General features: G+C 41.3%; 1 protein-coding gene across 1 annotated transcript in view; it reads left to right on the forward strand.

Annotated features, from left to right (window-relative positions):
- The first annotated feature begins 8,962 nt into the window (after positions 1-8,962).
- ELAVL4 (ELAV like RNA binding protein 4) overlaps positions 8,963-13,727 on the forward strand; it is an 84,003-nt gene continuing 79,238 nt past the window's right edge. The window contains exon 1 of the mRNA XM_068163896.1: positions 8,963-9,033. Within this exon, the coding sequence (XP_068019997.1) occupies positions 9,016-9,033 (18 nt within the window). The 5' untranslated portion in view covers positions 8,963-9,015. The remainder of the gene's footprint in view (positions 9,034-13,727) is intronic.

Raw genomic sequence — 13,727 nt, forward strand, 5'->3', positions numbered from 1 at the left:
CCAAAAATCAATCCCTAAAAGAAGCTAAGAAGGCAAACTACTTATCTTTAGGCAACTCACATCACGAGAGGCTGTGGATGAAATGATGCTGTCATAGATATAAAATAAAAATCTGTTGTATCTTGAGCAATTTAAGTCTGTAGTCAAAGTTCTTAGCTCAGAGGAACCCATTGTTTGCTATGGTTGGTTTTGATTTCCAGATTGAAATTTAACCATATTTTCTATGACATACTTTCTGCATTATTAGTCAGCTAATCTTATTAGTCAATTTTTAAGACTTTTTCAAATGTGCATTTTGGCAGTGCAGAAATCTGATACAAGAAATTACAAACTCTGTGACTGCTAATTAGTTTTACACCTGAAATCACATGGAGCTCATCCTCAGTTCATACTTGCACTATTTTTTCTCTAAGGAACACCATGTCACCATTTCCCCTTCTTTTCTATCTCAACCAATACGTAAAAAACACCATTTTCCCAGCCAAGGTGTATGAGACAGTCTTCAGAATGCATCAGATCCTTCATCAGCTGGAAGAATGATTGTGTTAAGATCACAAGGTCCTTCCTGCTCCTGGCAGCAGCAAGCATCTTTGAAATTTCCAAAAACTGTTTACTTCATCAAAGAGGTGATGCTAGCATGCATTAACTAACACATTATGAACACACCTTCCACTATCACATAGCTGTACCCTGTTACAGGGAAGTACCCACCTCCTCCTCAATTTGTGTCCAGTTCTGGGCCCCTCAGTTTAGGAAAGATGTTGACTTGCTGGAACATGTCCAGAGAAGGGCAAAAAAGCTGGGGAGGGGTTTGGAGCGCATGCCCTGTGAGCAGAAGCTGAGGGAGCTGGGGTTGCTTACCCTGGAGAAGAGGAGGCTCAGGGGAGACCTTATTGCTGTCTGCAACTACCTGAAGGGGGGTTGTAGCCAGGTGGGAGCTGGTCTCTTCTCCCAGGCAACCTGTGACAGAACAAGAAGACACAGTGTCAAGCTGTGCCAGGGGAGGTTTAGGCTGGATGTTAGGAAGAAATTCTTCACAGAAAGAGTGAATAGCCATTGGAATGTGCTGCCCAGGGAAGTGGTGGAGTCACCATCACTGGAGGTGTTTAGGAAGAGACTAGATGGGGTGCTTGGTGCCATGGTTTAGTTGATTAGATAGTGCTGGATGATAGGTTGGGCACAATGATCTCAAAGGTCTTTTCCAACCTGGTTAATTCTATTCTATTCTATAACAAAAGTTCAGTGGCCAACCACAGAGGCTTTGACAATCTTTACACAGGACAATTACTTTAAACCAAACCTCTTCATCGTAAGCAATACCAGAAAAAACTGTGAGTTGTGTTTACCATGACTTGGGAGGGCAAAAGACCTTTTATTCTTTAATAACTGTCTGCATTCTGCAGTATTAACAGGAGTTAAAACTTGATTTAGACCTTAAAGTATTCAGGTATGAATGAAAGAAACCTCAGGAGATGCTTTTTTTGAGAACACAAATACTATTTTCACACAAACAAGCATTTTTCTCATCCCATCTTCATCTAAATAGATATATATCTTTAATAAACAAAACCATTATTTTGAATTGTATCAAGAAATTCTCATCTTTAATACTGCTCAAATTCTAAAATGCTAAAAGCATTTTGTTTTTATGCACACATCTAGCATGTTCACTCCCATCATGTGGTATTGTAAATGCCAAAAAAGTGAAGCAGTGATCTATAATTTGAAAATGACAGTGATTTTCAAGCTGTCACTGATCTTGGAAAATTTCCCTAGTAGCATGTGGAGATCAATAACTGTTTATAGACATTTTAGTCCCAGTTTATAGGGAGTATATAACCATGGACTCTGTCAAATCTCTTAGCTGTAAAGTGAAAGACTGATTTCATGCTTAAATCTACCCAAAAAAAGATGATCTGGGGAACTACAGGCCAGTCAGAATCTGCTTGCTCTCTGGGACAATAATGGTGCAACTCCACAGGAGCCCTTTCTGAAGGAGAAAGCAAGCTGACTAGAACCAGTAGCCAGCACGGATTTACCGAGGTTTACCATGCTTGACCAAGCATAATTACTTTCTGTGATGAAACAGCTGCAGAGGTTGCCTACCTTGACTTCAGCAAGGCTCTCAGCACACTCTCCCACATCACCCATGTATCCAGGTCAGAACACTATGGTGCAAATGGGTAGACAGCTAGAAATGTTAAAATCTAGCCTGACAGGTGCAGTGGGCTAATGATTCATACCCCACCTGAAAGCTTACAAGTGGTGGTCCTTGGGAGCCTACCCTTACACCTAAGCCATTTAGTATTTTCATCAGTGGCCTGGAGGAGAGCACAGAGCATAACTTTGTCAGGCTTCCAGAAGGCATCAAACTAGTGGACGCCATCACCACTCTGACAATCAGAACTGACAAAGGGATGTACACAAGCTGGAGAAATGGACTGATAGGAATCTCATGAAACTCAAGACGGACAGGTGAAGAGTCTTGCACATGGGACAAACTAACCCTCTGCAATGGTACAGCACTGGACTGGGTGAGGAGCAGTTCCTCTGGAGCGGACAGTGCATGAGCCTGCAGTGTGCCCTGGCAGCAAAGGCTAACAGCATATTGTGCTGTATTGGCAGGTGCACAGACAGCAGATAGAGTGATGTAATTATTGCCTTTTATTCTGTATTCTTTAGGCTATGTTAGTATCTGGAATATTATGTGCCCTTTTGGAACCCCTGTATTACAATTATGTTGATGAACTTGAGAAAGCTGAACAGGTAAGCACCAAGGTGTTGAGGGGGCTGGAGTACTTGCCTTTTGAGGAAAGCCTAAGAGATACAGACTTCTTTAGTCTGGAGAACAGATAGCTTTGAAACACCTAAACCCAAGCTTCCTGTACTTAAGAGGCCATCAAAAAGATGGGAGATAGGCTCATTACTGAGGGGCAACTGGATATAAGGGGGAAATAATTAAATACAAAGATATTTGTGCACTGGAAAAGTGCAGAGAGGTTTGAAATCCTTGCAGGTTTTAAAAACTTCATTGCAGCAAGTCCTAAAGAAACTCTTGTGATTTCATTGTGGACCCTGACCTGAGCAGGAGTTTGCACTAGAAAGGCTCTTAAGGCCCCTTCCAACTGAATGATTCTATGTTTCCAATTACATGCAAGAGCCTTTTCAAAGTTAAGGCTTTGCCATCCATCCTATGCTTAGGGTTGTCACTTTGCATGTGTAGTTCTGGGCTGATGTCAAAAGACAGAGAATTAACATCCTCCTCATCCTAGTATCTCAGAAACAGGTTTAAGATCAGTGTACTGTGCATAGCGATATGAAATTACACTACAGCTTTAATATATCCTATTATCAGAAAATACCTTTTACTCACTATTTTTCCTTCCTTGCACATGTACCCAAAAGTGGGTAACGAATTCATTGTCTCATGGAAGCTTTCTCTTCTGAATCCAGATTATTTTCTATTTGATACTTCACAGAAAAGATACTGGAAAGTAATTGTACCTTTGATTATGGCCCTTTACAGCTCATTCATCAATTTTTTTAGTTACAGTAGATCAATTCTTTTCTATGCTCATCCATTTCTCATTTTTCTGTTTCGTCTAATTTTTCATCAGCTGAATCTTTTCCTTGCATAACTGAAATATGAGCTGTAGTCTCACAGCATTGCTGTGTCCTTAAGTCCACAGCACTTTTATATTAATTAAGAAACTGTGATGCAAATTGGTAAGCATGCTATATTCCAACACCATACAGAAATGTGCATTTTGAATTGTTCTCATGAAAACCAAAGGTAATTACATTACTCCATTTGATGTAACTGGCATCCTCTTACAACCTTAGGTTTCATCTCTTTACAGTTACACTCACACTGTAAACTCCCTGGTTAGCACGACATTGCAGGCAATCCTCAGAACAAACAATAGTATAGAACACTAACTTGTTAGATGATTGCACATTCTAAATATGACAGAATTTAGCAAATGTCAGAAGTGTATGCTGAAAATGAACCATATACTTTCTTCCTAATTCCTTTAGTAAGAGTACATAAACATTAAATTCTGTAGTTTCTTATCCAAGGTCTTATTTCCAATACTATGAAAGAGTGCCTTGAAGTATTTAAACCTTGTGTTACATCATCATGAAGGAAAAGCCCAGGCTGTAAGGAAAGCTCACATACAAAATTGAAATGGCCAATGGAATTCTCTGCCTTTTGTGCAGTTAAAAGAGGCATAAGATGTGTTTCTAAGATATGATAAATATTCAAAATTATTAAGCATGAAAATAGCTAGCAACCTGTTTTGAGGGCAGCTATAGCATACATTGGTGGCCCTGCCACAAACTAAGGTCAAAGACCAACTTCTTTTAATCCTGCGAGAAATCCAAAACTCCTCTCAAGGTGCAGTACCGTGTCTGTCAATAGAGGAAGCAGTTTAAACCTATTTAAACAAGAAGAGTGTCTTAGAAGTCCAGAAAGGTAATAAGGAGACACAGTATCCTTGTCCTTTATCCATGTTCCTTTTCCACTCCCAGCTGCACAAATCAGAAAAAGTAGAAAGCTAGGGTAGCAATGGAAGAGTCACCAAAATACATTTCAAAAAGAAGGACAGCTATTTAAACTGGTATAAATGTATCAGTGATGTTATACTGTTGAAGGCAGAGCGACTACAAAGACATGTGGCTCAGAGGCCTGATCTTTTAAGCTGCTCCTAATTAAATGCAGCTTTGCTCCTACTGGATGCTAAGAGCTTTCCAGATTATGCCTGTATTACATGAAAATTAGATACTTATCTGTATGAATGTTGCAGAGTTGATTGAAAAAAGATAATGTGTGAGGTCTGTGTCAAAAAATAATATTGCTGATTCATTCTAATGTGCTTAGACATTCCTGAACTCCGATGGTTCATCAGTACCTCATAGTACAGGTCATAATCCTTAGCAGATAAATGCTTAATCCAAGCTAAATCGTAATAAATCCAAATGAGATTAGACCTTTTGCGACATGTGCAGTGAGCGGTGTAAAAACACGTTTGAGTGACTGTGATACATCAGTGGGAGTCATTGAATAAATGAGGTACAGAACTTCTGAGAACGTGCAAGAATAGTTAAAAGCGAAGCAGAAGTTAACTGATAAGCGCCACTCGTGGGGCTGGTGTTGAGTGTTCTTCGCCAGCCTCGCTTCTTAACAGTATTCTTCTGATCTGTGATTCTTCATGGTTTAAATCAGTGCTCTGTCAAAGTCACCTACTTTCTGAAACAAATGTTTTATTTATCTCTTCCTCCCCACTCCTACTATTCTGAATCTGAATAAAACCTGCAGGAGCCTTAAGGCTAAATCATTCAGTGGCATCCACTGGCATTTTCATCCCCTCTGTATTTGACAGCTTATGATATCTGGATGACTTGTTAAGTATTTATAGTAAAGCACATCTTTGCATAGCGTTCAGAAAAATCAAAATGCCGTATCAGCTGTAATTAATAGTGCTATAATTGACTAAATGCATTATGATTAGAGCTGGGCAAAAAAGACAAAGAGATGAGAAAAACTGCTTGCTGCTAAGACCTGAAATTGCTGCAAATTTTACCTGGAAATTTTGGCCACCTTTACTTGTGACACAAGTAGAACCTCTTAACCTGTCAGATTAAAGAAAAAAAAATGCTGCTGTTCTGGAGCAGAAGCATTTCAGCCACATTTTTGTAAGTTTTTTACTCTGTAATAATAAAACCTCAGAGAAATTATATTCTAAAAAACTGTATTGTCTCATATTCAGATTTTCTGAATAAATTGTATCATGAGTGAAATTAAAAATCTGATTGAATCTACCCATGTGAGTTCGAGTTCCCCATTAGTATGGCAGAGCATACTCGGAGTTGTGATCCTGGGACACTGACTTCATGGAAGCTTTGACTGTGGGAAGAATTAAAGTTTGTATCTGATGTCCTCAAAGCCTTTGATGTGTTTATAGCTTTTATAGGTCAGTTACAAAGATAAGCTTTGTAATGGCTTTCTGCAGTTACCTTGAAAAAGCACTTACACTCTCTCTCCATTGCTTAAAATACACAAATATGTAGTTCTGACAACATTTGCTATTTATTCTCAAAACAGTGGTATGCATTAACAACATATTGATTCAGAATGCTATATTCTGAATAGGCAGTCTCATCACTATGCTATCTAATAGCACGGTGAAACTACCAGTCACCATCTGACTGTAGCTGGTTCTGCCGTTTCATCATAAAGTAATACAAGCAAAATTCTGCATTAGGTGTTATGAATCTAACAGAGAACTAGGTAAGCCACTTCACATCAGCAAATCACACCCTGTCCATTCAGTCCAGGTTTCTAAACTTCTGTACATCCTTTGTTGCTTGCTGAGATTAGACAAAGAACCAGGGCGGTTTGTGGGAGGAGTAACGTGCATTAGATGCTCAGGTAGAGACAGATGCACATAGACAAAGCAATACAGGTGCTGTCCTAACTCGCATGTAGAATGAGCGCTCACGTCCTCTGACTTTGAGACTTCACAACGTTTGCATTGTCTACAACACACGATTCCTTTTTCTGAAGGAGAAACGTAAGTTGGTATTTTAGAAGGCATCTTTGTTGGTGGTTTTGTCACGTAACTAATATGTTAAGTAACGTGAACTAAATCTTTTCATAGTACGTAACTAAACCATGCATTAGCAGCATACGTTTGTAAGAATGTTTTTCTGCTCACAGTTCTTCATGTCTGAGCAGATCTACCTAGAATTCTCTTTACAGAGTAACAACAGCAGGTTTTACACTTCTCAAGACTACAGAAGCCTTTCCTGCAACTAGTTTCTGTTATATTTTTAAACAGCAGTTAGGAATATCATCTGAATCTGAACTTGTATCATCAAGCAAATGCCACATAATGATCATTAGTCGTACAACAAATGCAGACCTTTTGCTGCGCCTGTGGAGAAATATTTGCACTGTAACTAGATGCAGGAGGAACTATAAAAGGGTAGCTACAAGTTCATGGAGTATTAAGTAGAATTTTTAATCTTTTTTTTTTTTTTTTTTTTCCCAGAGACCTAAAACTTTTTGGCAAATAATTGAAATACTGAATGGTGCAGACCCAGTGTGCTGCAAGTAAAACAGTTGTGTAAAAGATGCAATTTTCTTTAGGTGTACAGAGCTTCAAAATGAACTGCTTTTAGAAAAGCTGTTTTCTAATGGGGTTATACTTTATCATTTAATGGATTGATGCCCTTTTCTTGACTGTTGTTTGGAGCTAGACTTCTCAATTTTTAAGAATATCAGCACCTCTTCAAAAGAAAGTTATAGAGGCTCTAAGTCAGGAAGGATTTTGGCAATTCTGTCAAAATACACAGAAAGAAACGATACAGTGCACCTGCAAGTGGAGCAACACTGCTTCAGAGAGAAGCATTTTGATATTAATACGGGGTTTAAGAGTAGATGCATTCTTAATACAAGGTGGAGTGCATTGTCAAAGTCAAACTTCTTTTGGGGGAAAAAAACCCAACACAAACCAACTTCATTTAGCTTTGGATTGTTTCCTATCTCCACTGTTCAGAGTTATTTTTTTAAGGGTATACTGCACTGAGTATATTACAGGTCCGTCCTGTGATAGTGTGTCTCTAAAACATGATGATTTTGACCAAACTAATAGACAGATGAAGCCAAACAAACAAATTGCTGCTATGCTAATTTCTGAAACAGATGGCTCTGATCCAGTATTTGCTAGCAAATGGAATTCATTGTCAATCTAGCACAGAATCCTGTTTCTGTCACTCTGTATGTATAGCATATAGGGAGAAATCTGGCTCAGGGTACTCCACCCACAGCTAAATTTATACACAAAGAACTGCAAATCAAAGTGCAAATTCTGCCATCCTTGCTGGGAGCAGAGACTGGACCACTGTTTTGAAGTTTCGAGCACAGATCTTCAAAACACCTGAGATGCTAGGGCTACAGTCTTTCCTCACTGTGGTAGCAATACCCTTGAAATTATTGCACGTTGTATACAAGGCATGCAGGGTGACAGTGTACCACACGAAACACCCCATTTTCTAGACATTAGGTGTTTTATTCAAATGGCTTTTTAGTACCTTTAACCAAGCTCCTTGGGAAAGAAAAAAGAAAGGGGGGGAAAGGGGGAGCGGCAGTAAAAATGTCTTTTTACATCCAGCCTCCTGACCAGGCCAGGCAGTTGTCTGTGGGTCTAATTCAGCCTTCTGAGACAGTCTAACTTTGCTGGTGGTGTATCTTCAGCTAAATTTAGCCTAATGTTAAGAATGACCTACACAGCAAGGAAATAAACTGTTTGAAAAAATATAGGACAAAGCTTATGTTTAAGGGAAAGCTTCCCACAATGTTCTATTTGTGGCACACGATCATACATTTGTGTCACATCATCTTATCCTTTCCTTGAGCATTGATTGAAAAAGAGGCTTTTTAACCTACTCGAAATTCTTCTTCGTACATCTTAATCGGCGCGGGTCACGGACCTGGTCAAAAACAAGGGAAGCACCTCCAAGCAGGAGATCGGAATAAATCCCATCCTGTCCGCTGCACTGCTTTTATTTTCATTGCCAAGTCGTGAGGCACCTGGATGCGCCGCAGCCCTGAGAGGGAGCAGAGCTGTGCAGACTCGCTGGGTACGTTACCCCGGCTCCGCTGCTTACTTTCACGCACCCACCACGGGGGTCACCTATCCGTGGGGCTCACCGACCCGCACGAGTGTCCTTTCATCAACCCCAGCTGCCTCATACACTCCCTCACGAACTCCCCCAGCTGCCGCCTATTCGTCAGCGCGCCGGCCCGAGATAAAAACCTCTTCCCCGCTCACCCAGCCCCCTCCACCCGACCGCTGCCGGCGCTAAGATGGCGGTGCCGCCTCACGCCGCTCCGTAGTGCTGCGCCGCGCCCCACTCAACGGCGCGGGAGACCCCGTGGCCGCCGCTGCCACGTGCTGCCGTCGCGCGCTGCTTGGTCGCGCGCGTCTCGTGCTTTCCCGGGGGCAGAAGATGCGCGTCCAAGACCCGGTGAGAAAATTACCGCCACCACCACCCTCCCCCGTCCCAGTTACCCTTCGGCCGTGAAGTGCTAGCGGGCGGGGGGAGGGTACACGGGCGCGACGTCCCCGCCGCACCGGCAGCTCCCGGAACGACGGCGAAAACGTGGTTTTCCGGCATCGCGGCGGGGTGGGGTCACCGGTGCCGTTCTACCTTTTCTTTTGTATGCTCCTGGGGCACGGCCGGCCGGTGTGGGCCGGGGGGTTCCGGTTCACCTCCCCCACTTCCCTCCCCCCGTTTCTCCGTCCCGCTGCTGGGGAAGCACATTCTCCCTTGGGGCGTCGAGTGGAGCCGTCCCTCCGGGCCGGGCGCGGCGGCAGGTCGTGCCTGCCCGGACCGAGGCCATGCTCCGGGCGGGCCCGGGTCGCGGACAAAGCGTGGCGCTGTCCGGTTGGGCTTGGCGGGGAACGAGGGCGCGGGCTGTCTGCCTTTTACCCCTCCAGGTGCGTTTTTTCCGTATCTCGGGAAATGGCACTAAAGAAAGGAGGGGGAGGGAAAAAAAGGGGGGAAGGAGTGCGGATAATTATCGATTGTGTTCGCTAAACTAGTGGGTTTTAGAAGAAACTGCTATTCGCAGGACTTGAGCTACGCTCTCGGTCTCCAGGGTAGTTTGCTCGGCGGCTCTGAGGTCGCAAGGGCACTCCCCGGGCAGGGGCGGAGGCGGTGGGGGGGTGGGGTATGGACGAGTGCGGCCGCAGGGCGTAATGCTGTTGGTGCAGTCGCGGACCTGCCGTGGCCGAGCAGGTGTAGGGGCTTGATTGCATCAGGTGTGAAAGAACCTGGAAGAGGAGGTTAAATTCACCGGTGCCGTGGCTCTCTGCAGTTGGTTTCCTTTTATTTCAGTGCCTGTGTGCGTGCTGGCGAATTTCAAGAGTTTCAGGTTCTATGTAGTTTATCCCGATTAGCACAATTAAGGTGTTCTTAATTAAAATTTTTACCCATGACAGTACAGTTTTAATTGCGCAGTACTTACTATGGAAGTTAGCACTGGCTTTGTGCTAGTAGCATTTTTTTCTTGCAGTGGACTGATGCTAATAAGTATTCTAAGGTAATAGATTAATAACTGGTACAATTAAAGATTGTTTGCTTGCTATTCCATGTGCTACAAAAAAAAAATGAAACCAAAACCCCAAACCTTACTGAATTGTGATCAATAAATACACCTTAGAAGAATATATTTCTCTGAATGCTTTGGGTGCTTTTTACGTGTCATAGCACATACTGAATGAAGTGTAGACATACAGGCTGTGGAGACTTGGAAGGAGGGCTGCCCACTGTGATAAATCATCTTCTAAATCTTACCAAAGCAAGAGTAGCATAATTCATATTGCATTACTTGTTCAATTTGTTTATCAGCTCTTAAGGAGGTCTCCCACTGAGTTGGTTGGGAAGTCGCTGTACACAATGGCACCCTCAGCACCATTTAAGACTTCTATTGTCTCTTTGTATTAGTAGATGGCCACATAATACTACTTAACAGGTACATGGGAGGTTTAGTTTTGTGCCAGCGTTTGGCCTTTCTCTGTAAAAAGGGCCAGAGAGAGCAGTTAGGGCTTTTTTTGTATAATAAAATTAAAGCTCTTCCTATTTTATCCGGAACAATACTGGAAACTTCAAAACAGGAACCTTGTTACAATGGTCGAGAAGCAGAACCTGCAACATACTCAAAGCAAAAATGAAGCTGATAGTCTAATTTTGTTGTCCATGCTGAGTGACATATGCAATAGTAAGGAAGCCTAAATGGTGAAAAGTAAATTAGATTGTTAAATTAGGTAATGTTTGAAGATGTTGGAGTATTACTACATTTATTTCATTGTTAATTTTGTGAGATGTTGTAGGAAAAAGGAGAAAGAAATCATATCAAAATCATTTAAATGACATTAAAAAATCAATTACAATGTGAGGCTTATTGCTATGCAAAGCCTTTGCACAGAAGTAAGCATTTTACTTTATTCCACCTATTGAACAGAAAAACGTAGACTAAGGAGAAAGTGCTGGTCTAGCTTTAGTGGTAGAGAAGCCTGGGAAGGGAGATTCCTGCACCATTCCAGCTCAGTGTTGCTAGTGAGATGCATGGCACAGGCATGCATGTTTTTATCTGAATTTTAAAGGGGTTTTGAAACCCAGTTAACTACTTTAGCCATATACAGGGAGGACTTGAGGTATTTTTGTCTTCGTACAAAGAAACAAATGCTTCCCATTTAGAAGTTAAAAATTAATGACTACAAAGAAAGATTGTGTGCTTCAGCATTAAAGACAAAAGTGCTGTACAGGCTCAGGACACCCTCGTTTTGCAGAAGGGGAAAAAAAGTGATACCCTACAGCCACAATAGCCTGAAACCTACAAGCAGGCAAGCAATCAAGTGGTTGCCCTGCAGCCTCCAAGTTTAAAACTGAGCGTGGGAGAAAGCATTGCTATGGGCAGTGAACTCTCAGGGGTAGTTTAAGGGTTATGTTGGGCTAATGTATTGTGATATATCAGAAAAGACTATTTTTTTTAAAAGCATGTCAATTTCTATTAAGGGTAAAAGCATGCTTCAAAGAATAGAACTTTGGTTCTGTATAGCTCTAGGAATAACTTCCCAAATGATGGTTCCTGCTAAGCTTTTGCTGGACGGGGGACAGTTAATGCACATCTCAGTAGGGCATTGGGTTTCACTCCAACATTGTGTTGGTTGGAGGCAGAAGTTAATAGCAGATAATTTACTGTTTGCATTCTGAGATTGCAGGTGGAAGTTCCTTTTTTACCTGTTTTTATTTTGCCTGGGTATACCTAGATGTTTGGGGTTTTTTTTATATCTAGGAGTCAGCAACTTTTCATTAATTTTCTGGAAAAAGATGTGTAGCAGCTAAGTTCTTAACTCCAGGTTATGTTGACTGCGTTTTTTTTCTGCTTGTTTCTATCAGCATTAACTAAGTATTACTGTAGAAATCAGCCTGGTAACCCATTTGAGGAATGGCAGGAGTAATGAGAATGGATGTATTTTTGTGGAAAGGTAGTATATAAGGGGAAAGAAGTAAAACCTTAATGCTGCCAGTTAGACTTCTATTATCTGTAACTGCTTTTTGGCCTTAAGGGGAGTTCGTACCTAACAGTAAAATCTGTGTGAAATCATGTCAAATTTTCTTACTGATCTGGCTGCCTGGATAAAAGAAGCCTGTTGAGTGCAGCATTATTGGTGTAGCGGTATATTTGTAGTAACTCTGGGTTTGTTCAGAATGTGTAGGGGGAGAGTACAGTAATTATTATTCTGGCACGAAGAATAATACTGTCCTAGGCAGAAAAGAGAGTAGTATCTCAAAATTGATGATAAAATGTGTCTATCATAGTAAATTAAGTCTTGGCGGTAGTTTCTTCACGTTTGCTCACTTTTTGAAGAATTTGGGCTAAAGAATTCTGTGTTCAAACAACAAAGGGGTGCATGCAAGATCTAGGATTAAAGAGCAAGCTGAAAAATCATGACTGAACTCAGTAACAGTGACAAAATAATTGTGGTCACTTCCAATTAGCCTGTTTACTTCACAGTACCGATTTCTAAGAAAGTATATACGCTGGTGTTTTATTAATTAGCTTTCCTTGATTCCTCTTACATATCTTAATTAAAAGTTTGGTTGTAGTTGTTAATTATGATGTACTTGTTTAGCCTTTTGTTTAGTCTTTGTTCTGTTTGTGAATGCTGCTTTCGAACTGCGTTGCTCTTACTCAAACATCTTGCATGATCGTTTTCCTTGGGGGTTACAGAAATGATAATCAGCCTTATGCTTGTACTGTTTCCAGGTGCCAGTAAGAGAGACTCTTTGGAAACGATAGCTCAACAAACAGACGTTTTGTGTTATACTGTGACCTAGTGCAGTTTGTCAAAGATTGAATTTTAAAGCATTCAAGTGCTTCATCACTAGCCTGGACTGCTGGGGAGATTTCCACGTTTCCCCTTTGGTTCAGCTTCAGAGTTTTAGTTTCAGTGGGTTCTCTGGTGTGGAAAGAGGGTTATAGTGGAGGACCCAAATGTGTTACAGTTCTTGCAGCCTTTTTTGTTGTTCTTTGGCTTGCTTGTTTTTTTTCCTCCAAGCCACTAGCGGCAAGTATAGCATAGAGAGATGGAGAACTTTAAACCTCTTGTGAAAAGAAGTAACACATCAAATATTACAGTATATTACTGAATTTAAAAAGCAATTGACTTGTGAACCAGACTTGGTGAACCATTTTATTCACAATGCCTTTTCATTACTTATTCAGATAATTGATGCAATGTTTGAAGTCCCTGAAGTGCACAGAAGCATCTGCAATTTCACTGACAGAGTAAACTGTTGTTAAAAAAGTAACTTCTGTATCCTCACAATGGAGAAAATACACAGCCTTTGTTTCCATAATGATTTGAAGTCAACACATGGGAGATTTGGGTTAGGATTTCCATAAATTAAGCGTTTTTCCCAGCCTTCAACAGTTGTGTTTTAGTAGTGGAAAAACAAGTGTAGTTTCTGTGAGTTTCATTGTGGCTCCAGTAAAAATGAGCATTGTGATGTTTCATCTCGCATGTCAAGAAGTAATAATAAGTTTTGTTGTTTGTGAAGCTGCTGATAACGCTCCACTTCAAGAATACATTGAACAGATGCCTCCTATTGCCATCCACTTCAGTATGTTTACTGGTGCTTCATACAGCCTA

This window comes from Melanerpes formicivorus, unplaced genomic scaffold, assembly GCF_026170545.1.
Source record: "Melanerpes formicivorus ecotype bairdi unplaced genomic scaffold, bMelFor1.0.p_v2 SCAF_75, whole genome shotgun sequence".
Lineage (NCBI taxonomy): Eukaryota > Metazoa > Chordata > Aves > Piciformes > Picidae > Melanerpes > Melanerpes formicivorus.